The sequence below is a fragment of the Erythrolamprus reginae genome, chromosome 4 (genome assembly GCF_031021105.1).
Source record: "Erythrolamprus reginae isolate rEryReg1 chromosome 4, rEryReg1.hap1, whole genome shotgun sequence".
Taxonomy (NCBI): Eukaryota; Metazoa; Chordata; class Lepidosauria; order Squamata; family Dipsadidae; genus Erythrolamprus; species Erythrolamprus reginae.
In genome coordinates, this window is record NC_091953.1 from 36151740 (window position 1) to 36176434 (window position 24695).

General features: G+C 39.6%; 1 protein-coding gene across 2 annotated transcripts in view; it reads right to left on the minus strand.

Annotated features, from left to right (window-relative positions):
* Positions 1–2475: 2475 nt before the first annotated feature.
* The window catches only part of COL8A1 (collagen type VIII alpha 1 chain), a 120690-nt gene continuing 98470 nt past the window's right edge, over positions 2476–24695 (minus strand). For both annotated transcript variants that reach the window (XM_070750044.1, XM_070750043.1), the window contains exons 4-5: positions 8035–8329; positions 2476–4671 (exon numbers count right to left, since the gene is read on the minus strand). In XM_070750044.1, coding sequence (XP_070606145.1) covers positions 2741–4671; positions 8035–8326 — 2223 coding nt within the window. In that variant the 5' untranslated portion in view covers positions 8327–8329 and the 3' untranslated portion in view covers positions 2476–2740. The remainder of the gene's footprint in view (positions 4672–8034; positions 8330–24695) is intronic.

Below are 24695 nucleotides of genomic sequence, written 5' to 3' on the forward strand. Positions count from 1 at the left end.
TGCCCACCCCCGGTTTAGCAAAGGGGAGGGGGAAAGTCCCAATACGTCATGTGACGATGTGATAATGTGAATTTGCCACCCTTGTTCTAGTGCAGAAGTCTCCAAACTTGGCAACTTTAAGACTTGTGGACTTCAATTCCCAGAATTCTGGGAGTTGAAGTCCACATGTCTTAAAGCTGCCAAGTTTGGGGACCCTTGTTCTAGTGTATTATCTACTATCCAGACTGTTTTGTCTTATCCATAATTGTGAAGACTGGTGTATTAGGTGGCAAGTTTTTGTATGTTTGAATTCTAAAGTCCTAGACACTTTAGCTTCTTCACATTCTATTAGTAGTATTTTGTGGTTCCACCAGTTCTTGCTTACAGGTAAGTAGTATTTATTGCAGATATTTCAATGTGCTACTTTGTTAGGCTGTTGCTTGTTGTTAGTCTGTGTGAACCTTTGTAGGAGCGTACTAAGCGATGCACTGTTTCTGCAGACTCTTTACAGAGATGGCATTTGTTTTCTGTTGCTGGCTTCTCAATTCTAGTGTTGCATGAATTTGTTCTTAAGGCTAGGTCTTGCACAGCCAGAATTAGCCCATTTGTCTCTTTCTTCAGCTTTCCTACTCTTTAATTGTTGCCGGCACTTGTTTTTATTTGCTTGTCTGCAATTTTTCTTAATGTACTGGCCATATAATACTTTGCCATGCCATGTCTCTTTTTATTATTATTAGGTATACAACAATGTGTTGTGTACCTAATAATATTTGGACAGGGAGTCATTGCTCACAGTCGCTCATGCCCTTATCACCTCAAGGTTCGACTACTGCAATGCTCTCTACATGGGGCTACCTTTGAAAAGTGTTCAGAAACTTCAGATCGTGCAGAATACGGCTGCGAGAGCTATCGTGGGGCTTCCTAGATTCACCCACGTTTCTACAACACTCCGTGGCCTGCACTGGCTGCCGATTGGTTTCCGGTCACAATTCAAAGTGTTGGTAATGACCTTTAAAGCCCTTCATGGCATTGGACCAGAATACCTCCGGAACCGCCTTCTACCGCACTAATAAGGTCCCACAGAGTTGGCCTTCTCTGGGTGGCCAACAATGTCATTTGGCGGGCCCCAGGGGAAAAGCCTTCTCTGTGGCGGCCCCGGCCCTCTGGAATCAACTCCCTGGAGATTAGAACGGCCCCCACCCTCCTTATCTTTCGCAAGTTACTCAAGACCCACCTATATCGCCAGGCATGGGGGAATTAAGACATCTCCCCCAGGCTTTCTTATATTTTATGTTTGGTATGTATGTGCTGTATGGTTTTTTAAATTGTTGGGAGTTATTTATATAATTTTATTATTAGATTTGTTCCATTGTTATACTGTTTTTATTACTGTTGTGAGCCGCCTCGAGTCTTCGGAGAGGGGCGGCGTACAAATCTAATAAATTGAAATGGAATTGAATTGAATGTAAAATTACAGATGCTAGTTCTTTAGCTATGTTGGCTTTCATACTCACTTCCCAAGAATCTAGATGTCATAATTATTGGCATAGCATATGTATGGCACTAATAATCAATAAAAGTTACTATGCATTGGTGTCAATTCTTGGCAACCAGATAGACATTATCAGGATGAAATAATAATAGCCACAGTCCTTTGCTGCTCTCACAAACATATGACTTTCTAATCTCCATGTATTTAAAAGCCAAAATAGGCATTTAGGAATAATCGATAGAAGAGTTGAACTGAAGATAATATCTCTATTATATGGCATTGCCTTTATGCAATTCATACTTGATGCATCACACAATACACAAAACTAAAGGAATGTACTATTCTCAGTCATTGTTAGCCACTTTTCCAGTATTTGTTAAAGGACCTAGGAAAATAAATATCAAATAAACTTCCATTTTGAGCATACCAAACATCCAGTCCTATCATTTCTTGATCAAAACTTGCAACAATGATGTCCAAATGAAAAAAGATCACTTAATCACTATTTGTTTATCAGATAATTCAGCCTTGCCATTTTCTGTACTTATTTTTTGTGATCCATAAATCAATATGCAACTGTTAATCTTTGCTGCATTAACATCATTTGATTTGTAAATACAATTTAACTTTTAATTAATTGATTACTCCACAGGCCAATCTGGAAATATATACATTTACTTGCAATATGAATATGGCCTATTGCTTTGTTGGGGAAAATAAATCAATGCCATTTCAGTCAATTTTCTAATAAATAGCTTTCTAACACTGAGATTCGTCCTTTTCTACTATTTTTATCAATATGACCAGATTAAAATCTTCACATAAAAGTAGATACTTTGGCAAAGAGAAGCTGGTACATGATTATGGAGCCTTCTTGAAGTCATTGCAGTTTTTGTTATAAAGAAATCTTTATAGTATTATTATAGAATAAATGTTTGTATCTTTGTCTATCACCTTCTACTTGAAAGTTCCACCCTAGTAGCAACTGATCGGTAAGCACTTAATGAAAACCCTGACATGATTTTATTTTTAATGCAAAAAAAAGCAGACAAATGTTGAAAAGATTCATCGTACAGCAGCAAACCAATTAATGCTGGGCTTATCAACAGTTTTTTCTTTATAACAAGCTGTACATATAATGTTTAAATTTGTAATTTTATTTTAATGTTGTACATGTCGGTCCAAAAATTATCAATAAATGCACCTTTCAATGATATAAATTTGGAAACACAGAAAAAAAAGAGCTTTCGTTGGATCCGGGTGTGCAGTTTACACTGGATACAATAAATATCCAGAAAAAGATGAGTGGACGTATTGCCCGGCATAAAGTCCCGCCGCCTGTTCAGATGGCATCTGGATATAAACTCTGTCGCCGTGCATCAGCTGAATAACGGCACTTCCAGAAGCTTGGTCCAGGAAGCCTTTCTTGTATTCATCATACGTGTACATCAAGGGCTCATTGTTTTTAAATAGTGCCACCCAGACGTTTCCCCCTTTGCAGTGTATGTGGTAAGCGAAGTAGTAGATCCCAGGGATTTCACAGGTAAAGATACCAGTCTGTGGATTGTAATTCTGCCTGCCGTTATAAAGGAGCTTGTCAAACATCACAGGAACCCTGACCCGCGGAAAAGGAGTGGTGAGCTGAGCCGTGAAAGCCGGCATTTCATAGGTGGCAGCAGCAGCGGCGGCGGCAGCGGCGGCACTGGTTTTGCTTTTCTTCCCCTTATAACTATATGGAGTCTTTATTCCATCAAGGCCTGGCCCTACCTCTGGCAAATACTGTCCCATTGCTGGTGGTGTAGGTTGCATTATTATTGGAGGGCCTGGAGGGCCTGGGGGACCAGGAGGTCCTTGGAGACCTGGCTGTCCGGGAGCACCAATTGATCCAGATTTCCCTGGTGGTCCAGGCATCCCTGAAACGCCAGGTTTCCCCATCCCTGGAAAACCTGGTGGGCCTGGCAAACCCCGTTCACCTTTAGTTCCAGGTAGTCCAGGAGGTCCAAGTGGGCCACTTGGTCCTGCAATACCTGGGATTCCAGTAGGGCCCTGATGGCCTTTAATTCCTGGCTTTCCAGGTTCTCCCTTGGGGCCCATCAGGCCATGAGCACCAGGCAAACCTGGCAAACCTTTGTGACCAGCTTCTCCTTTTGGTCCAATTGGACCGGGCAAGCCTCTTAGACCTGATGGGCCCAGCTCTCCTGGGAAACCAGGTTTACCTGGGAAACCTTGCAAACCAAGGTCACCTTTGGGACCAATAGGTCCTGGAGGTCCAACAGCTCCAAATTCTCCTTTTGGTCCTGGGAATCCCATCACACCTGGCCCCCCCATTAATCCAGGCTTGCCTGGTTGACCTGGTTCCCCTGGAGGCCCGGGTATGCCAGGGGTACCTACGTGACCTTTTTCACCCTTAGGTCCCAGTGGGCCCGGAGCACCACCCATGCCTCGATCACCTTTAAGACCAGGGAAACCTGGCTTTCCAATCCCAGGAGCCCCAGGTAAACCTGGTAAACCTGGCAGGCCTTGTTCCCCCTTCCCACCTGGCATGCCTGACTGTCCTGGGATTCCATCCCGTCCTGGCTTCCCTATACCTGGAAGACCAGGAGGACCTTGAATTCCAGGAGTCCCAGTTAAGCCATGGGGCCCTCGTTCCCCTGGGATTCCTGGCTTGCCTACAGCTCCCTGAGGACCTGGAAACCCTATCAATCCTGGTTTGCCTATTCCAGGAAGTCCAACAGGACCAGGAGGACCTGGTAAACCTGGTGGCCCTTTAAGCCCTGGTAACCCTGGAATCCCCACACCTTTATCTCCTTTTGGACCTTGTGGACCTTGCATCCCAGGTTGCCCTTTCATTCCTGGCTCGCTCTTTGCTCCTGGTTTTCCCGGCAATCCTCTGTCACCTGGTTTTCCTATTCCAGGCAGTCCTTGAGGTCCTGGTGGTCCTTGGGGTCCTGGAATTCCCATAGATCCGCTCTCCCCCTTTGGCCCCATTTCACCTCTCGATCCTGGAGACCCCGTTGCTCCTGGTTTTCCTGGCATTCCAGGCATGCCTGGTTTTCCAATTCCTGGGTATCCTTGTGGTCCTGGTTTTCCTTTCGCTCCTGGTACTCCATGTCCCGGAAGCCCTGGAGATCCTGGAGGCCCTCTTGGTCCAGGCTCTCCGGGAGGACCCTGTTCACCTCTCAAACTGGCTAATGGCAATTCTGCTTTTTGAAAGAGAGAAAGAGAAATAAAGAAAGGAACATTATCATTCACCTTGACAGCTCTAGATGTCGCCAATATGCTTCAAGAAGAATTGATGTATCAGCATCCTGGCTGGATTATTTTCACGGCACAGTTGATGTTCAAAAGGAAGGATGGGTTACCTCTTTTCAAAGAGTGTTAGCAATTTTGTGATCAGTGCTGCTCGCTCCATTTTTTTTGTTTGCTTTTCTAAATTGTTCCTGATGAATTAGACCAGGTGGGGCTTACCACTCCCACCACACCCAGTGTACTGCGGGTGTAGCTTTGTGTCTCCGGCATGCGCACATGCATCTGAGTGAGATTTTGCTTCTGCGCATGTACAGGAAGCACAATATTATGAGGGGATGCTCGTGCATGCAGGATTTTGGCAATTTGTTTTGCTGCCATGCATGCGCAGAAGCAAAAAAAAAATCACTAAAATCTCATGTGCGGGCGCGTCCCCTCACAAGTGTTGTGGTTCAGCCTGAGCCAGATCAAAGACCAGCTGCGTCTCTGCTGGCTCCATGCCCGGGGGAGTCTGAGAGTGGAGAGGAGAGTTGTTTGCAGTCAGACAGTGCAGACAGCAGTCACGAAAGTGAAGGTGATGCAAGGCCTGCGAGCCCTGGGGAAGGGCTATCTCAAGCAAGTAGCTGTGATTCCCTGGAGTCCCTGGATGATGACGCACAAGCTATCATTAGTATGCGGCAGAGACGCATAGCTCAAAGGAGAAATCAACTGCGTAGATATTATCAGTGTTGAATGAGGAACACCAGGGGGCTGGGTGTGGTCCTCATTAGCAGGGAAGGGTTTATAAGGCATGAGAACCATTCAGGAAGCGTGGAGTGTTATCAAAGGGGAGATGGTGTTATCTGCGTTTTCTCTCAGCGTTTTTGTTCCTGGCTCGTGGCCCAGCAGCCTTGAACATTGGTGGGAGGTGTGTGTCTGTTGGCTCAACAGCCTCGTCTGGCATTAAGGATCCTGTGTTTCTGTATGAACAATTGCCTTCGTGTATCTATTTGGAGTTCCAGTGTTTTCCTGATCTGTAACGACATTTTCTGTTGGCTTCTTTTCTCTTTACCATTATAAAACTGTGTTTGGATACAACCGGTGTGTCTGGCTTATCTTTTTGGGTTGGTCATAGCTTCCAGAGTGACCTAGACAGAACAACAAGATTTTGCTTCCTGAGCATGCGCAGAAGCAAAATATTGCTCTAACATGCACGCACGCCGGAGATGTGAAGCTGCATGCATAGCTCAATTTTCCCTACCAGTACGATGACGTAAACTGTACTGGTAGGAACTCACTACTGAATTAGACCCATTGTCAGGTCCAAAGTCATCATGTGAAGTCCAAGGTGGGCCTGACACAGCTTGGGAGTGAGTGAGAGAGAGAGAGAGATGCCACCACACATTCTTTTCTCCAGATGCCATAGTAACAAACACAGGAAGGAATCAGGAATCCTGCATAGGATTGATCATCATGACTGCACTTGTGGGTGTGGGGATGTCAGATGGGGTTTTGACCTGGATGTAATCTAAGGGACTCAGAGTTGGAATGATTCCGGTCGAATCCAGACATGGCCGTTAATAAATCCTACCCGGTGAGAAGCACAGGCTTTGGTGGGCCCCAGGGGAACAGCCTTCTCTGTGGCGGCCCCGGCCCTCGGGAACCAACTCCTCCCGGAGATTAGAACTGTCCCCACCCTTCCTGTCTTTCGTAAACTACTCAAGACTCACTTATACCGCCAGGCATGGGGAAGTTGAGACACCTTTCCCCCAGGCTTTTTAATACTTTGTTTTATGTTTGGTATGAATGTGCTGTTTGGTTTTTTAAATAATGATACGGTTTTATATATATTTTAATATTAGATTTGTTCCATTGCTATATTGTTTTTATTGCTGTTGTGAGCCGCCCCAAGTCTTCGGAGAGGGACGGCGTACAAATCTAATAAATAAAATAAAATAAATAAATAAATAAATTGGTTTTGGTTCACTAACATCAATTCCAACTCTGAGTCCCTTAGATTACATCCGGGTCAAAAACCCATCTCACATCCCTACACCCACAAGTGCAGTCATGAGGGCCAATCGTATGCAGGATTCCTGTTTCCTTCGTCTGTTTGTTACTATGGCAACTGGAGAAAAGAATGTGTGGTGGCATCTCTCTCTCTCTCTCACTCCCAAGCTGTGTCAGGCCCACCTTGGACTTCACATGATGACTTTGGGCCTGACAGGACATCCATATTCAAGTTTATATTTCTATGTGTTCTGATGCTGCAAAATCTGGAAAAGTAAAGAAAAATGACTTTGTTTGAAAAGATCACTTCGTAACTTCTCAGAATCTGCATGAGAAGGATATGAAAATGGGAGTGGACAATATACACTCTCTTGCCACTCTCTGTATTTCATTAAATTTGTACTGGAGCTTAAGTGAAAGTGACAATGTCTTCTATTGCACTAAAGACAACCTGCTTGCCAATGGCTTCTCACAGGATCACACTCGAGAATCTGCCTTCTGAGGCAGCCATCTCACTCTGCTTAAAGCAGGCATGAGAACATTTTGGTAACTAGGACAGAATAAACTTAACATTTGGAAAATGACCAATTTTGGTGGGCAACTAGAAAGAGGGAGTTGAAAAAAAGGGATGTTTAAACATCTGGGCTTGTTGCCAACTCTCTATAAACTTGAGTTCATACCAGCACAAGGGGTCTATTCTACACATTTGGGTAATGTTATTCAATTTATGAAGCTTGCCTTCTCTTCTGTCACTATAGTGCACTACACACCAAGACAATTAGACACAAGAATAGTTTTCCCCCCGAACGCCATCACTCTGCTAAATAAATAATCCCCTCAACACTATCAAACTATTTACTAAGTCTACACTACTATTACTACTATTTTTTCCCTCATCATTCAAATCACCCATCTCCTCCCACTTATGACTGTATGACTGTAACTTTTGCTTGTATCCTTAAGATTTTTATTAATATTGATTGTTTCTTTGTTGCTTATTTGACCCCTATGACAATCATTAAGTGTTTACCTCATGATTGTTGACAAATGTATCTTTTCTTTTATGTACACTGAGAGCCTATGCACCACAGGCAAATTCCTTGTGCGTCCAATCACATTTGGTCAATAAAGAATTCTATTCTATTCTATTTTTCTATTTTTCTATTTTTCTATATTTTTCTATTTTTCTATTCCATCCCATTCTGTATAATGCAACTTCTGGGCAAGGACCATAGAGGGTCATTTTCAACTCCAGCCTCAGCTATGGAACCTCATCAGAAGGCCTTGGTTCAGTCAACCTACTTCACATCTTGCCAATATTGTATTACCTTTCTGTTTCTTTGAAATCCTCTCCTTGCCAAGCATGGGGATCTGTGGAATTTCTTTTATATACTGAGGTATATATTCTTTTCCATATGATAGGTGTGGCCCCTCTTTTGCCATGTGCTGCATTGGCACTCCATCTTTACCCAATGGTATGTGAGGTACTTGTTGCCCAAGGGATTGGTACTGTGGCACTTGAGGAGGCATTGGCTTGATCCCATAATAAGCACCAGCTTGGATGGATCTCAGTAGCCCAAGGTAAATGATTAGCCAGGTAGGTACTATTAACAGAGCCATAATCTGCAAAAACAAATAAATCGTTCTAAAATTAGAAAAACAACAAGAACAAATGTGAGAAGCTTAATTTTGGGCAATGAAAATTATCCCTGGTAAGAAGGTATTTCATTTTGGTAATCTTTTTAGCTTTTCCGCACTAAAGCAAACAGCGCACGTTGTAGGTCTTATGGGTCCCTTTAACATTTCTGACATTTTAGCTTTGGAGACATAAAGATAACTACCAAATAGAACTGCTAAGTTATATTTATAATATTGCTTTGGGCAAAATTTTTCCATTAGATTGCAGAATATTAAAATGATGATTTTTCAGTGGAAATATAATTTGAGTTTGTAAGTGCTTTGTAAGTGCTTTTTAAGAGGTTTTGTTGAAAAAAGAATAAGGGGGAGGCTTTCAAGATTTTTGTAAAAATGTAGTCATTTTGAAGAAAGAGAAAGAAAATACAAATGCCTAGAAATGATAAAATACCGATATTTCATGGAAACGTTTGCACAGTAATATAACAAAACATTAAAAGAAATTGTGAACTAAGGTAAGATAAAAATTAAAAGAAAGTATGAATATACTGACAAATTTGAAATGGCAGTCCCCACTTGTTGAATATTTTAGGGGCTGGGTATATGGCAGGAAGAATCCCTGGTTGTTAAGGACCCCTGTGTTATTTCTGTCCTGGAGAATTCTTCAGAGGAACAACAGTTTCAAGGAATCATAAGATAGAGCGGATGAGTTCAGAACTTTCAGAAATGGTCATTCCAGATCTGATGCCCTACAAGATTGAGAGGCGATGTTTAAGTGAGGGGAAATAAAAACACATCATCGAGGACGGGAGTCACTGCTCACAGTCACTCATGCCCTCATCACCTCGAGGTTCGACTACTGTAATGCTCTCTACATGGGGCTACCTTTGAAAAGTGTTCGGAAACTTCAGATCGTGCAGAATGCAGCTGTGAGAGCAGTCATGGGCTTTCCTAAATATGCCCATGTTACACCAACACTCCGCAGTCTGCATTGGTTGCCGATCAGTTTCCGGTCACAATTCAAAATGTTGGTTATGACCTATAAAGCCCTTCATGGCACCGGACCAGATTATCTCAGGGACCGCCTTCTGCTGCACCAATCCCAGCGACCAGTTAGGTCCCACAGAGTGGGCTTTCTCCGGGTCCCGTCAACTAAACAATGTCGTTTGGCTGGACCCATGGGAAGAGCCTTCTCTGTGGTGGCCCTGGCCCTTTGGAACCAACTCTCCCCAGAGATTAGAATTGCCCCCACCCCCCTTGCCTTTCGTAAGCTTCTTAAAACCCACCTCTGCCGTCAGGCATGGGGGAACTGAGATATTCTTTCCCCCTAGGCCTTACAATTTACGCATGGTATGTTTGTATGTATGTTTGGTTTTATAATAAGGTTTTTTTTAGTTGTTTATTGGATTGTTACATGCTGTTTTTTATCACTGTTGTTAGCCGCCCCGAGTCTGTGGAGAGGGGCGGCATACAAATCAAATAAATAAATAAATAAACAAACAAACAAACAAACAAACCAATCAATCAATCAATCAATCAATCAATCAATCAATCAATCAATCAACCAACCAACCAATCTCAAACACACACTATCTTGTGAGGATGAGTTTTCTCCAATTTATACAAGAATGCCCACAATTGGAGCCTGGAGCCTAAATATAGTAGTACAAAATTTAGCACAAAAGGTCCAGTATATGTTAGAAAAATACCCCAATTCCCTTAAAGTCTGGTTTCCTGTATTAATATTTACAAATTAGGAATGCTCTTTTGATAGAGGACCAAATTTTTCAAAAAAGAAATCCTAAGATTGCTCAAGAAATCTAGCCAGTTTTACAAAGTCACTTTTATGCTATAGAAATACATATTTAATTTTATGGTTTCAGAAAGTGGCATACTATGGTCGTGAACAATTATAGAAATATTTGATTAACTTGCTTTTAAAAAGAGTTGTTCTTATCCTTCATTGGTCTATAAGAATTAGGTTCACTGTGACTTTAAATGGCAACCTTACAAGTTGCTCTCTTCATATTAAACCAATATAATTTAGACAACCAATAATGTGTAATGCTTTGTGTGTCAGTTTTCTTCACGTCTTATACGTATAAGTAGTACAAGGTCTGTCATCATGATATTTGAATGCCAATATTAGAATAATCAGATGGCTTTCTTGTCACAAAACAACACAAATTAGCCCGTGTAATAAATGCTCCTAATCCCCAGTCCCATTAATAGCACTTTTGCTTTTACTGCAAACAAATTGGTGGGTGTTTTGCACTGTTTTTTTTTCTGAAAGAGTTTGTGGGGAAAAAAACAATGTTGAGAGGAAACCTCTGAACATTAGGTATTCAGCATCATGGTTGTTTGTTCAATCTTTGAAAAGCTGGCCTGTTCCTAAGTAAGCATACCAGTCTAATAGGCATGTGACCCTGACATACATTACTAGAATAACTAAAGATGACAATAAGCTTTCAAATATACTTGGAAACTGCTCCAAACCCCCCCCCCCAAGCCAAACCACCAAAGAGACTATGCCAGAAATGAATCTCATAATATGCTTACTTTATTCCCTGTTTGAAACTAATGAAAAAAACCCCCCAGTGATGACCTATTTTTCCTGTTTGAAACTATTTTTTTTATTTTGAAAGCATTCAGAGATTTGCAGATCATCTGTTATAGTGGCAATAAATTAAAGTGTTTGGTCAACATTTTGGTCAACATCAAGAGCTAAGGTGGCACAGTGAGTAGAGTGCAGTACTGCTAGATCTGCATGTCAGCGGTTCAAATCTCATCAACGGCTCAAGGTTGATTCAGCCTTCCATCTTTCCAAGGTGGGTAAAATGAGGACTCAGATTATGGGGGCAATATGCTGGCTCTGTTAAAAAGTACTATTGCTAACACGTTGTAAGCCACCCTGAGTCTCAAGAGAAGGGCGGCATAAACAATTGAAAAATAAAATAAATAAATTTATGCATGGTATGTCTGTATGTATGATTGGTTTCTTAAATTGGGGTTTTTAAATTAACTTAAATATTAGATTTGTTTACATTGTATTATTATTGTTGTTAGCTGCCCCGAGCCTACGGAGAGGGGCGGCATACAAATCTGATATATAAAATGAATGAATGAATGAATGAATAAATAAATGTCCACTTATATTGCTCAAAGATGTTTCAGGAAACCTTTGGTCTTTTGCTCCTGCAGTATTTCAGCAAAAGACTCCCTTATTTTTATTCACCCCTAAACTTGTCTAAATCCTCAGTAAAATTTAAATAAACCCACTTTTGTCGTCAGGCATGGTGGAACTGAAACACCTCCCCCGGGCATGTACAATTTATGCATGGTATGTTTGTGTGTGGGTTTGTTAGTAAAATGGGGTTCTTTTTAAATATTTTAAATTATATTTGGATTTGTTATGAATTGTTGTATCTTGCTGTGAGCCGCCCTGAGTCTGCGGAGAGGGGCGGTATACAAATCTAAATAATAAATAAATAAATAACTTGTGTGTGTTTTAGAAAGACTTTTAGACTGTCTCCTAACTGGCAATATCATAATAAGCTTATTCATGAACAGCTTTCTATATGAAGAACCACCCTTTCCGGCAAGCAGGACTTTAAAACCAGGAATATTTGAGAAACCATTATTTGAAGCTTCATGTCTTTTTAATCTCTCCTAGTGTCTAACTCTTTCCTTAAAATATTCAGGGAAAGTGTACATGGAATTATTTAGTATGATAATAATTTCTATGGATTACGAACCTTTCACAATTCAGGGGCAGCCAAAAATAGAAATTTAGAAGCAATATTGGGAATTGTACACTAGATGGAGTATTTGTTTCAAGATTCTGAAATTCCATTATTTAATTAACATTCATTTCAAAAACAAGATGTGTTTAAAAATGTAAAAATGAAATTGTTATCAACAGCTTGACATTCCAATATCTTCCTTCAAGGTAAATTTCCTTTCCAAGAAAAATCCCATTTTCTCCAGCTTTCAAATTTCAGTATTTGATTATGTGAAATATTGTTCTGCAATTATTATAGTCTCTTAGCTTACAGCTGGATAAGCACAAAGCTTCAAACAAAATAGCTTTACTTCAAATAAATCATATTCTTCAATGAAATATAATGGGCAGGGTACTAAAACCTCAGGAATTTAAAATTCATTTTTGGCACATGTTTTCTTATAAAAGTGAAAGTTAAGAACAAGCAACTTGGGATTTGGAGGCCCACATATATCATATTAAAATAGCTGAGAAGCACATACTGTGCAAATCCATAATTACACCCAGCTTTCATTCTTTGGTTTTAGTCATCAGCTGACAACTATTTAAACTCAATTAAACTGAGAGTTGAATTATTAAGCAAAGGTGGTCAGAAATGGGTGTAAATTTAATCAGAAAATGTCATGAAAATACATTTGATATTTAAATTCCCTATTATTCCTTTATAAACAAGCCATTCTTTGTTACCCAAGTGGATGTAGTATAGTTTTAGCATGAAAGTAGATTGGCATGAAAAACTTATGTTTAAAATTTGCAATAGGACTGACCAGCATTTTGGAGTGTGTTGGGGAAGAAGACAGATAGCCTTTGCAAATCCTTAAAATAGAAGTAGTAGCTTTTCTCAATTTTGCATTGCTACCATGTGGTCTTAGGAAAATATGTTTGATTGAAAGATTTGCAGACAGTGCTACATTTGCAACATTAGACATATTGAAGCACATGTTTGCTTTCAATCCAAAAACCATAAATGCAGAGATCATTAAAAGGGCTATTCATTCATCTGTGCCTAATCTGAAACTCTTTCCAAAACAAATAGACTAATTTAAAGATAATTGGGGAAGTTCACATATTTTATTTTCTTACTCAATGTTTCATTCGCAGGAACTAGGTTGATTTGCATATTAAATATATTCAAATAAATAATTATTGTGAAATGAATGTACCCGAGGAGCAAAAAAGCAAATTCAGAAGATGTGTATACTTGGTAACTTCATGGCACTTAATCCGAATCATATAGTCCACTCTGTTAACTGTAAATAATTTCAAAGCATGTCCTAATACATATTAACATTTTTTGGGAAAATCTATATAAAGCTTATATTTTATTCTTCTCTTTGCACAAAATTCCTTGGGTACCTAGTCACACTTGACCAAATAAAGTATTCAATCCAATCCAATCTAATCTCTCCAACAGCATACTCTTTTTTGTCAATATCACAAACCAAACCAAACCAAACCAAACCAAACCAACAGGGAAATGAAATTCTCTTTTATTTGTAGAAAATCTGAAGTTTCCAGAGTTTAGTCCTTACTTGGAAAAACATTAAATCTTTTCGGGCTTCCCCTAAAAATCTCACCAGTGTTGGAAGTATATTGAAGATAATTTTCATATTCCATTTTGTATTCTATCAAGGAACTCGCCTCCACCCAAATTTATCATAGAAAGAAGTTTTTAAAAACAATGTGTGAGGCTAGATTAGAATTGTTTAATATTAATCATGTTTATGACTCTCTGCTGTAATCCTGTGGTTTTATGGCCTGGTACTTGGTCATAAAAGACTTCTTTCTTTTTTAAAAATATAATTTTCATTGAAATGTTTAAACAAGAAGATAAAAATTAATATAAAGTAAGGAAGACAAAAGAAAAAAAAGAAAAAGGGGGAAGCTTATTTCTCCTTTGAAAATACTTTCTTTTGTAGCTCTTTTTTAAAACTAGCAAAAATGTTATTGGTCTTTCATCTTCTCACTTTGATGCAATGTACACTGTGTTTTCTTACCCTCTGCCACCATGCTGCTTTATGGGCAATTTGTCTTCAAAAACTAAAACTGTCTTAAAGTTTGTATCTTGAGCCTGAGTCTCTGCCATTTACAGTATTTCACACACTGTACTTTGATTATCCTTTCAAAGTGGGAATGCAAAACAATAGCATCTCTTATTTTCTTTGCTTTGTATTAATTTTATAGCTCTTTAGAAACCCAGGATCCCAATCCAAGGGAGATGTTCAAACCATGAAAAATGTTTTTACAATATTTTTTCTTGAAAATGTCTCCTGCAGTTAGACCATTTTCATTGGAAGTGGGGGGGGGGGGTTTCCATTGCAAAGGCAGAATCTTTCTAAATTTTGCGGTGACCAGTGGTAAAACAATAAATAAATTGATTATCTATAAGCTCCTTCCAGTTCTCGAATAATCTATGTCTACCCAAATAAGAAATGAAATGTGATGATTTACTTTGCAGAAAACCACACAGAATAAGAGGTTGTGGTTTGCTATTTTAAAATGTCTTATTTCTCTCTCTCTTCTTCACTTTCTGCAGTCTGAGCTCTCCATATTCACAGAAAAACAACAGAATACCTTATTCTACCATAGAAACATAGAAACTTAGAAGATTGATGGCAGAAAAAGATCTCATGGTCCATCTAGTCTGCCTTTATACTATTTCCTGTATTTTATCTTAGGATGGATATACGTTTATCCCAGGCATCTTTAAATTTAGTTACTGTGGCTTTGCCAACCACGTCTGCTGGAAGTTTGTTCCAAGCAACTGCTACTCTTTCAGTGAAATAATATTTTCTCACGTTGCTTCTGATCTTCCCCCCAACTAACCTCAGATTGTGCCCCCCTGTTCTTGTGTTCACTTTCCTATTAAAAACACTTCCCTCCCGAACCTTATTTAAATGTTTCAATCATGTCCCCCCTTTCTTTTCTGTCCTTCAGACTATACAGCTTGAGTTCATTAAGTCTTTCCTGATAAGTTTTATGCTTAAGATTTTCCATCATTTTTGTAGCCCGTCTATGGATCCGTTCAATTTTATCAATATCTTTTTGTAGGTGAGGTCTCCAGAATTGAAAGACTTGAAATACTGCAATTAGAAAATTTGCAGCTACGTTGTCTTCGATCTGATCTAACTGTAGTTCATAAAATCCTATACCAAAATGTCCTTCCTATTAATGACTACTTCACCTTCAACCTCAGGAATACACTAGTACTTAATAGATTTAAACTAAATGTAAACCACTCTAAACTCAATTGCAGAAAACATGACTATAGTAATAGAGTGATCAATGCCTGGAATGCTCTTCCCCAAACCCCAATATCTTTAACCTTAGATAGTGTACAGTTGACCTCTCCCCATTTCTAAGAGGTCTGTAAGGGACATGCATAAGCGCACCATTGTGCCTACCATCCCTGTCCTACTGTCCTATTGTACTTTTTATCATTTCTTTTTAATTATGTTTATACAAACTACTATCCTATTCATGTTTGATAAACAAACAAAAACAAGGCTGTAGGTTAAGATGGTTGAGGAATAAAGGGAATTAAACCCATATGGCAAGCATTACATTATAGAAAGATGCTCTAAAGCAAAATTCTCTTGCTTGTATCTTAAATCCATGAAACTGAGGTCCATTAAACCAAAGGTTTAATATGCTGCTTGTATGAACATTTTTCATGTATTATTTCAGTTACATAAAAGTTTTCTTGTCCCTGTATCCTTCTTAATTTTAGAATAGCAATATCTTTTGCCCCAGGGATATACAGTATATGGCTACCAAACCCACTACCTGGAGCCTCTCAATGTTGCTAATAATTTGTTGTAGTTCATGTAAATAAAGGTGTAAATCACATAATACACGAGAAATAATAATCTTCTATATTAGGTTATTTCAATTAATTTCATTTAAATTGTAATTCAAGCAAATTCTGTTTCATCCTAGCCTCTTTCACTAAGTTTTCCTGATCCTGCAAATTTTGAAATTCCTAGGATATTGCTCCAAATGTGATGTTTGACTTGAAAAGGTTTTCTCAATCTTTCCTTAATGGCAAAGGAGGCTATGAATGAGTCAAACAGTATCATTCAGAGCGGATCTATAACTGATACTTACTTTCCAAAGAAAACCGGGTGGCGAGGTGGGGGGAAGGAGATGCACAGATGCTATTTATTTATTTATTTATTTATTTATTTATTTATTTATTTATTTATTTATTTATTGGATTTGTATGCCACCCCTCTCCAGAGACTCGGGGCGGCTAACAGTGACAATAAAACAGTGTACAATAGTAATTTGGTATTGATGATTAAAAATCAATTAATATAAAAACCAAACATACATACATACATACATACATACCATGCATAGAATTGTAAAGGCCTAGGGGGAAAGAGGATCTCAATTCCCCCATGCCTGGTGGCAGAGGTGGGTTTTAAGTTGTTTACGAAAGGCAAGGAGGGTGGGGGCCATTCTAATCTCTGGGGGGAGTTGGTTCCAGAGGGCTGGGGCCGCCACAGAGAAGGCTCTTCCCCTGGGTCCCGCCAGGCGACATTGCTTAGTTGATGGGACCCGGAGAAGATCCACTCTGTGGGACCTAACTGGTCGCTGGGATTCATGCAGCAGAAGGCGGTCCCTGAGATAATCTGCTCCGGTGCCATGAAGGGCTTTATAGGTCATAACCAACACTTTGAATTGTGATCGGAAACTGATCGGCAACCAATGCAGACTGCGGAGTGTTGGTGTAACATGGGCATATTTGGGAAAGCCCATGATTGCTCTCGCAGCTGCATTCTGCACGATCTGAAGTTTCTGAACATTTTTCAAAGGTAGCCCCATGTAGAGAGCGGTTCAGTAGTCAAGCCTCGAGGTGATGAGGGCATGAGTGACTGTGAGCAGTGACTCCCGGTCCAAGTAGGGTATACAACCCTACTACTGGACAGAAAGAAGAATAGTGAAAGTGTCCTACATATTTTAAGGCATTCACTGTCCAAAGTCCACAAGGAGTAGGGCGGCTTATAAATTTAATAAATTAAATTAAATTAATTCTGAGTGTTTTTCATTTTTAGAAGATAGAGTTATGAATACCATGTAACTTTACAACTCTATATTTGTTGTGGTTGGCTCTGCCCCAGCTCCTGCCCCAGGAAATGTGGAGGTGGATGCAGGGGAAACTTCAACATGTCATAGGCCTGTGTTATTGCTGACAGAGTCAGTTCAGAGTTTAGTTTCCTCGGACAAAGAAGAAGGTGGGAGTGACTTGGAAGAAGGGGGCTTGGCACACAGCCCAGGCAGTCAACTTCCCTTATCTTCCATTGATTCGAATGAAGACGTTTTGGACCCATGCAAGTGCAGAATTATGCGTAGAGGACACCAAGTAAGGACATATTACAGGAGATAAGAGCAGCCACCTGTGTTTGGGTGGGGCTCCAGTAATTAGGGCTGCTGCTATAAATAGCAGCGTGTGGGTTTGGCCGTTGTGAAAGAGTATCTGATTGCAGTTCATCAGGAATCCTGTGTTGCTGGTTTCTGGACTTTGTTTGTTGATTTTTCACGCCTTTGAAAACAAAGCAGAGCAACGTGTGTGTGTGTGTGTGTGTGTGTGTCTCACTTCGTTGGAAGAAGAAGGGGTGTGAAGTTTCTTCATAGCTGATAGCTAAGTACTTAATCACTGCTTAAGAGAAATTGTACAGACTACCGGGTTGTTTTGGAATGAGTGCTCTTTGCAATACAAAAAGAGTGCTTCGTTTATTTTGAATTTTGGGATAAAGAACATTGTTTTGAATTTTCAAACGTGTGTGTGTCTGAAATTTGTACCCTTGAATTTTCGGGAGGTTCCTACCAGAGAGCCCGGCAGAACAATATTACACTGCTGTTTCCAAGTGTGCTAAAGGAGCCTGTCACAAGTGTTGATGTGAGATCTGTCTACCAATCCAATAGACTTTTGCATGTGGAATGAAAAGCAATGTGATCCTGTCCTTTGTTTCAGGCATCAGCATGTCTTCAGCTCAATGTATAGTCTGAATATATATTTTTATAAGCAGTTGATCACAGTGTGTAGGACTAGTACCTAGGACTGAAAATGTCAAAGCAAACTTTTGTTCACATAATTCATTAAATTATGATAGCAGCCAGATTGTTCCATAACCGAAGAACAGGTTTGGCACTCTAAACAGCATCATTAGTCAAGTACCAACACTATAAATTGTTGAAATTCTTTTATCTGGAATTTCTCCTGCTGTTCTGATAAAGGGGCTTCCAAAATTCCAATGATACACGCAAAAATGAATTTTCTTTTCAAGCACTTTTGCTGTTTTGTAATTGAAAATAAAGTTGAAATGGAATCAGGCACAAATATTTTCCATATATTCTAAGTGGTTTAATAATTAAATGCTTCCTTTGCAAAAACAGTGTAAGTGGAATAAACCAGAATTTAGTCCATATTATAAATTAGCCATAATTACTAAGTACTGTATATTACATTTTGGGTGTTGTCAACAAGAGGTCTCTATTAGCCCAACTCTGCATCTTAAAGTAGATTATGCTGCTTTGAAATGAATTTTCTAATCTTAGGGTAAAGTGTTGGGGGTTTGGGGATGACCACTATGGAGTCCAGTAATGAGTTCCACATTTCGACAACTCGGTTACTGAAGTAATATTTTTTACAGTCAAATTTGGAGGGGTTAATATTAAGTTTAAATCTGTTGTGTGCTCTCGTGTTGTTGTGGTTGAAGCTGAAGTAGTCGCCGGCAGGCAGGACGTTGCAGCATATGATCTTGTGGGCAATACTTAGGTCTTGTTTAAGGTGTCTTAATTCTAGGCTTTCTAGGCCCAGGATTGAAAGTCTAGTCTCATAGAGTATTCTGTTTCGAGTGGAGGAGTGAAGGACTCTTCTGGTGAAGTATCTTTGGACATTTTCAAGGGTGTTAATATCTGAGATGTGATATGGGTTCCAAACGGATGAGCCGTATTCAAGAATGGTTCTGGTGAAAGTTTTGTAAGCCCTGGTAAATAGTGTGAGATTGCCAGAGCAGAAGCTACATAGGATCAGGTTTACAACTCTTGAATCCTTCTTGTCTATGTTGTTGCTGTGGGCTTTGGCACTTAAATCTTTTGTTATTAGTATACTGAGGTCTTTAACCAGTGGGGGATTATCTGTGATAATTTGATTCTTCAGTTATGCAGTTAACATGATATGATTATGCAGTTAACATGATAATCAGATGTGGAAGGCTGGGTAAACATGCACCAATGTTACATTGTAAAGTCCAATACAGTTGATAAGATTAAAGCAACCATCAGACAAGCAGTTAAAACACATATGAAAATTTAAGGAAGCAAATTGGAAACCGAAAAACATTACAGGTAATTGTCATACTGTATTGTCATAGATCAAGGAAATGGAGCACCTCCCTTAAGAGACCAGGTTGTAACGCCTTGGTCTCTTCAGCCTTGAAAGACGGCATTTAAGGGGTGACTTGATTGAAGAGTATAAAATCATGCATGGGATAGAAAAGGTGGATAGAGAAAAATTCTTTTCTCTATCACACAATACTAGGACCAGGGGGCACTCCCTAAAGCTTATAGGTAAGAAAGCGAGGACAAATAAAGGGAAATATTTCTTCACCCAGAGGGTCGTTGGTTTATGGAATTCACACCAAAGGGGTCATGATAGCTGTCAGCCTTGATAGCTTCAAGGCAGGATTAGACAGATTCATGGATGCCAAGTGTATCGGTGGTTATTGAAACAGATGTCCATGTGCCGCCTCTATGTTGGTTGAGGCAAGTAGGATTCCCTTGAGTACCATTTGTTGGGGGTGAAGGGAAAGGGAGGATTTTGCCTTCTCTTTCTACTCAAGATCCCCATGTACAATTGGTGGCCCACTGTGTGACACAGAATGCTGGACTCAATGGGCTTCAGCCTGATTCAGCATGTCTCTTCTTATTCATAATGGCTCACTGCAATTAGAGCACATGTTGCCTCTCTCCATTGAAGTCTCAGAAGAAACACTCCAGATGCAATAAATCAATACAAGTGGGGTTTTTTTGCATCTGAAGAATTCTATAATTCCTTCTCTAGGGCAGCCAAAGGCTGCAAGGAATCTGATATTATTTATTTACTTAATCAAATTTATAGGCCGCCCTTCTCCAGTGGACTCAGGGTGGCGTACAGAAATAAAAAACAAAATACATTATAAAATCCCACAACATTAAATCCCACAACAATCGTCCATTATTCATCCACACCACTGACGCAGAGCAAGGTGTTATCGCTCAACAACCCCACAACTGCCAGCAAAGCTGAGTTTTTAAAGCCTTTTGAAAGGCCAGGAGGGTGGGAGCAGTACGAATCTCTGGGGGGAGTTAATTTCAGAGGGCTAGGGCCACACTCCAAGCAAAAACTAGTCAATATTATAACAAAAATGTTCATTTCAGATTACAGTTCTCATAAAACACATTTTGGGGAGAGAATTGCTTCAGACAAAACGCTATTTATTGGGCAAGGGTTTTCAAGCCCATCCTTGCAAGCTATATAAATACATAAAGGGCTTGGTTTAAGGGAACACTGTTTTTGATTTGATTATGTTAAGAGCTGCCTTGAACATTTTATGAAAATAATACCATTATTTGTTTACCTGATGGATTTGGTTACATTTAAAGTTTTGCACATTTTTAAAATAAACACTACTAAATTACTAAAATAAACTATTTGATTACGTTCTGTGACATATAATCTTGTAAACTGTCTTTTTCAAGCCTAGTGCTAATCTTTTTAAACAACAAGCAATCTTGTTAAAAAGACGTAATCCATTTTGTCAGGTGTATGATTAATCCAAGCATAATTATGTATGATGAGAAAAATGAAACATAAAATGTAGTAGATATTTCTACTGATCTCATATTGGCACAGCCATTATGAACATCAGAAAGAACAAAACAACCAAAGTTAGATATTCCCTCTGTTGGGGACAACAATGTGACAAAAAATAATGCTTTATTATTTGTTTTGCTTTTTAAAATCAGGAAGTTTATTACAAAAAAAATAATCAGGCAACAGGGAAGAAGCAAGGATATCTAAAATTGGGTTGGACATTAAATCCGAAATTCATATTCAATCTAAAAATGGGACTTGCAGAATTTATTTGCTGGTGGCAAATATGACTGTTGTCACTGAACACTCAAAGACCAAGAAATAGTGGCTTCCCTTAAATTTGAAAGCCAAAGACTGTTGCTCCTGTCATATAGACCTGGCTGGAAAAGGATGAAGAAGTGCCATGTTTAGAGATATGTCCAGCTGACATTCATACAGTGTAGGGATGGTGGGGTGATGGTGGTCATCTTAAACTCATGGGAGATATCTGGGAGGTTATGCTCTTCAGATTGCTGGGCTGAAACATTATGTCTTGGGTTCTAAGAAGGGTCAGTTGAGGCTGTTGCTATTGTACCAGACTCTGCTGCCTTACAACCTAGTCTGACCTTCTTGGTCTCATTACCGGGTTGGCTGTGGAGGTCCCCAGGCTTATGTATTAATTGAATTCTATGCCACCCCTATTAAGTCGGAGGCACGGATAGATAATTAACGATGGTTTATTCAATTCGGACATGGAAACAACCAGTACAAGTAATACGCGAACTGAACGTAACCAAAGCTGGTGACAGCTCACTTATACTCCAGCCCATAATAACTCCACCAATTAACATGCAACATTGTTCCTGCCAAGATTTGTCTCTACCCAGTGACAGGAATGCCCAATGGCTGTTCCTCTACCAGTCACTGGGCAGAGACATAACAACCCCTCTCCTAGGACTTATGGTTTTGGGAGAGTAGCTGAGTGCTTTTTTGTCTTTTTGTGCCAGTTATGCCCTTTCCTGAACTGGAAGGCTCTGGTCACTGTCACTTATACCCCCGCGACCTCCTACTTGAACTATTGCAAAGGGCTCTACTGTATATGAGACTATTATCAAGGAGTATTTGGAACCTTCAGATGGTACACAAATGAAGCTGCGTGGATTGTAAATGGTGTTGGCTGTTCACCTTCAGGAACTGCCTTGGCGGAATGTGTTTCTGAACGCAATTGAAAGTGCTGCTTGTCACCTTCATGGTTTGCAACTGGTTTACCCTCTAGTTTTTCCAGTCATCCCATCCAATCTGGTCTGCAGGATGGGCATACTCTGGGTCCCACTAGGGAAGGAATGCTGGATGGTGGGGACAAGGAGTTGTGCCTTTTCTGCTTTAGCACCTCTCCTACCATCCTACAGTAGGATGGTCCTGACCCTGTTGGCCTTTTAGAAGGTCTTGAAGACCTGGTTGTATGCCCAGGCATTGGTACTGAATGTGTGAAGGACTCCACTTCCTGGTTATGCTGACACTGATGGATAATAATGCCTCTATTTTTATTTAATTTCTTTTTATATCATGTTTTAATTGCTTTTATGATTATTTGCCATCCAAAGTTACGGGCTTGAGATAAGTGACTATACATACTGATGAATGAATGAATGAATGAATGAATGAATGAATGAATCAATCAATCAATCAATCAATCAAGGAACAAACAAATGAATAAATATATGAATACATAAATATCTTTTTCACAAAAATTGAAATGGTTTTCTAGTTTATTGCTCCCCATCTCATTCTTTTGATTTATGTTTAAAATTGTTCTGAAAATCTAAATCCAAATTTAGTCCTCCTTTAAACACAAAAATCTGGTGCATTACTTTGGGCCAGGCGTAGGCAAACTTGGCTCTTCTCTGACATGTGGACTTCAACTCCCAGAATTCCTGAACTAGCATGATTGGCTCAGGAATTCTGAGAATTGAAGTCCACAAGTCATAGAACAGCGAACTTTAATTATCCCTGCTTTGGGCCAATCATTTTTTTTTAGTCCTGGCCAAGGAAGCTTTTTTTAAAAAAAATCTATGAACATGAACATGACTAGCATCGTGCATGATGATCCATAACATTCAGCAATGAAGCTTTTATTCTGTGGTGGGTTGAATGAAGCTATTAATAGTTACATATAGTTAACCACAATCAAAACCGTGTGGGTTCTAAGCTTATGAGTAGCTGAGTGCTTTTTGTCCTGTTCATACTTCCCAATTCTAGGACTTCTGAGGTTGAACAGATTTTAATTGTCAAAAAAAATTTCCTTCATTCCTTCCATAAAAGAATTGCCTGTCTACATACAGCAATAGCACACGCCCACACTCTTTCAGCACCCGAGGAGAAAAAGGTTCGCCATCACTGTCCTAGAGTCAACAGACACAGAAGTGTGTAATGTCAACCAAAATTTTCAATGGAATTAAAGTACTGATGCTGATCATAGATGTGAGGAGGTAGAATTGAAAATGGACCATGTGCATGAACTGCAGTTAAAGTTCTTGCCATAACAATCTTTCTAATTAGAGATTGATGGAATGACCTTTCTTTGGGAAAATGCAGAAAACAGAGACACAGGTTTGTTGGATTAACTGTAGGATGGTTTCCTTGTTACAAAACTACTGCACCAATAGGTGGAGGATTCTGCTGGCGCTCTTTCTATTTACTGAATTTCAGAAATTTGATCACTAGATGGTAGCCGTGGTCCACTCCAATTTCACATAAACAGTTTGCTTGAAATGACCTTTAAAATATTGTAATAGAGTTGCCTTGCTCAGTCTAGTACCCTCCAGATGTCTTCATCCAATTCCCATGATGGCTGAGAATTCTGGGAGTTGATGCTCAAAACATCTGGAAGATCCACTTTGGTAAGTCAAATAAATAATTGTTTGAGCCTCCCCTGGCTACATTGTACATCACAAGGTTGCTACACTGAAAACATAACGTGAATGCTATACACAGTGTTCCCTTTAAAAAAAGGGTTTTTTTCCCTTTTAAGTATTGTGTAACGCAGGAAGGACCCTGAAGGCAAAATCACAGGACCATTTTTTAAAGCAATGACTATTGAGTAGAGTAGTCATGACCTCATATTTTTGGCATGGGAATTATCTTTGTTAATGCTCCAAACAGACGTCAACTTTACAGCTGATCACATCCCAGAATACTGTTTTAGAAACATCTCAAGACATTTTTATGACCTTGTAGTTAAACAATTGTGCTACTTAAAATAAATTGAATGTAACAGCCCTCCTGTACTGAATCAATTCAGACTTACAGTCTTTCCATAAGCATGAATCAGGCTGCCCAGGGGAGAGTGCAACCGGAAAATAAAGCTTCATTCTTATTTTAAGTATTTTAAGACCTATGGGAATTTTAAAATCTATGCATTAGTCCTGTTTGAAGCCTGGGTGCTCAATTTTTTGTACCTATGGGCAAATTTGAAGATATTATTAGCATTTTTATGCACGTTAACAGAATAACAGAGCTGGAACTTGGAGGTAATCTATTCTAACCCCCTGCTCACACAGGAAACCTGTACTAGGAATAAGAACCGCAGAACCACCAACTTTTCTGATCTACAAGTCCAACCTCTTGCTTGAACAGGAGACTCTATACCCGTGATGGTGAACCTATGGCATGCGTGCCATAGGTGGCACGTGGAGCCATATTGGAGGGCATGCCGAGGTGGTACAGTGGGT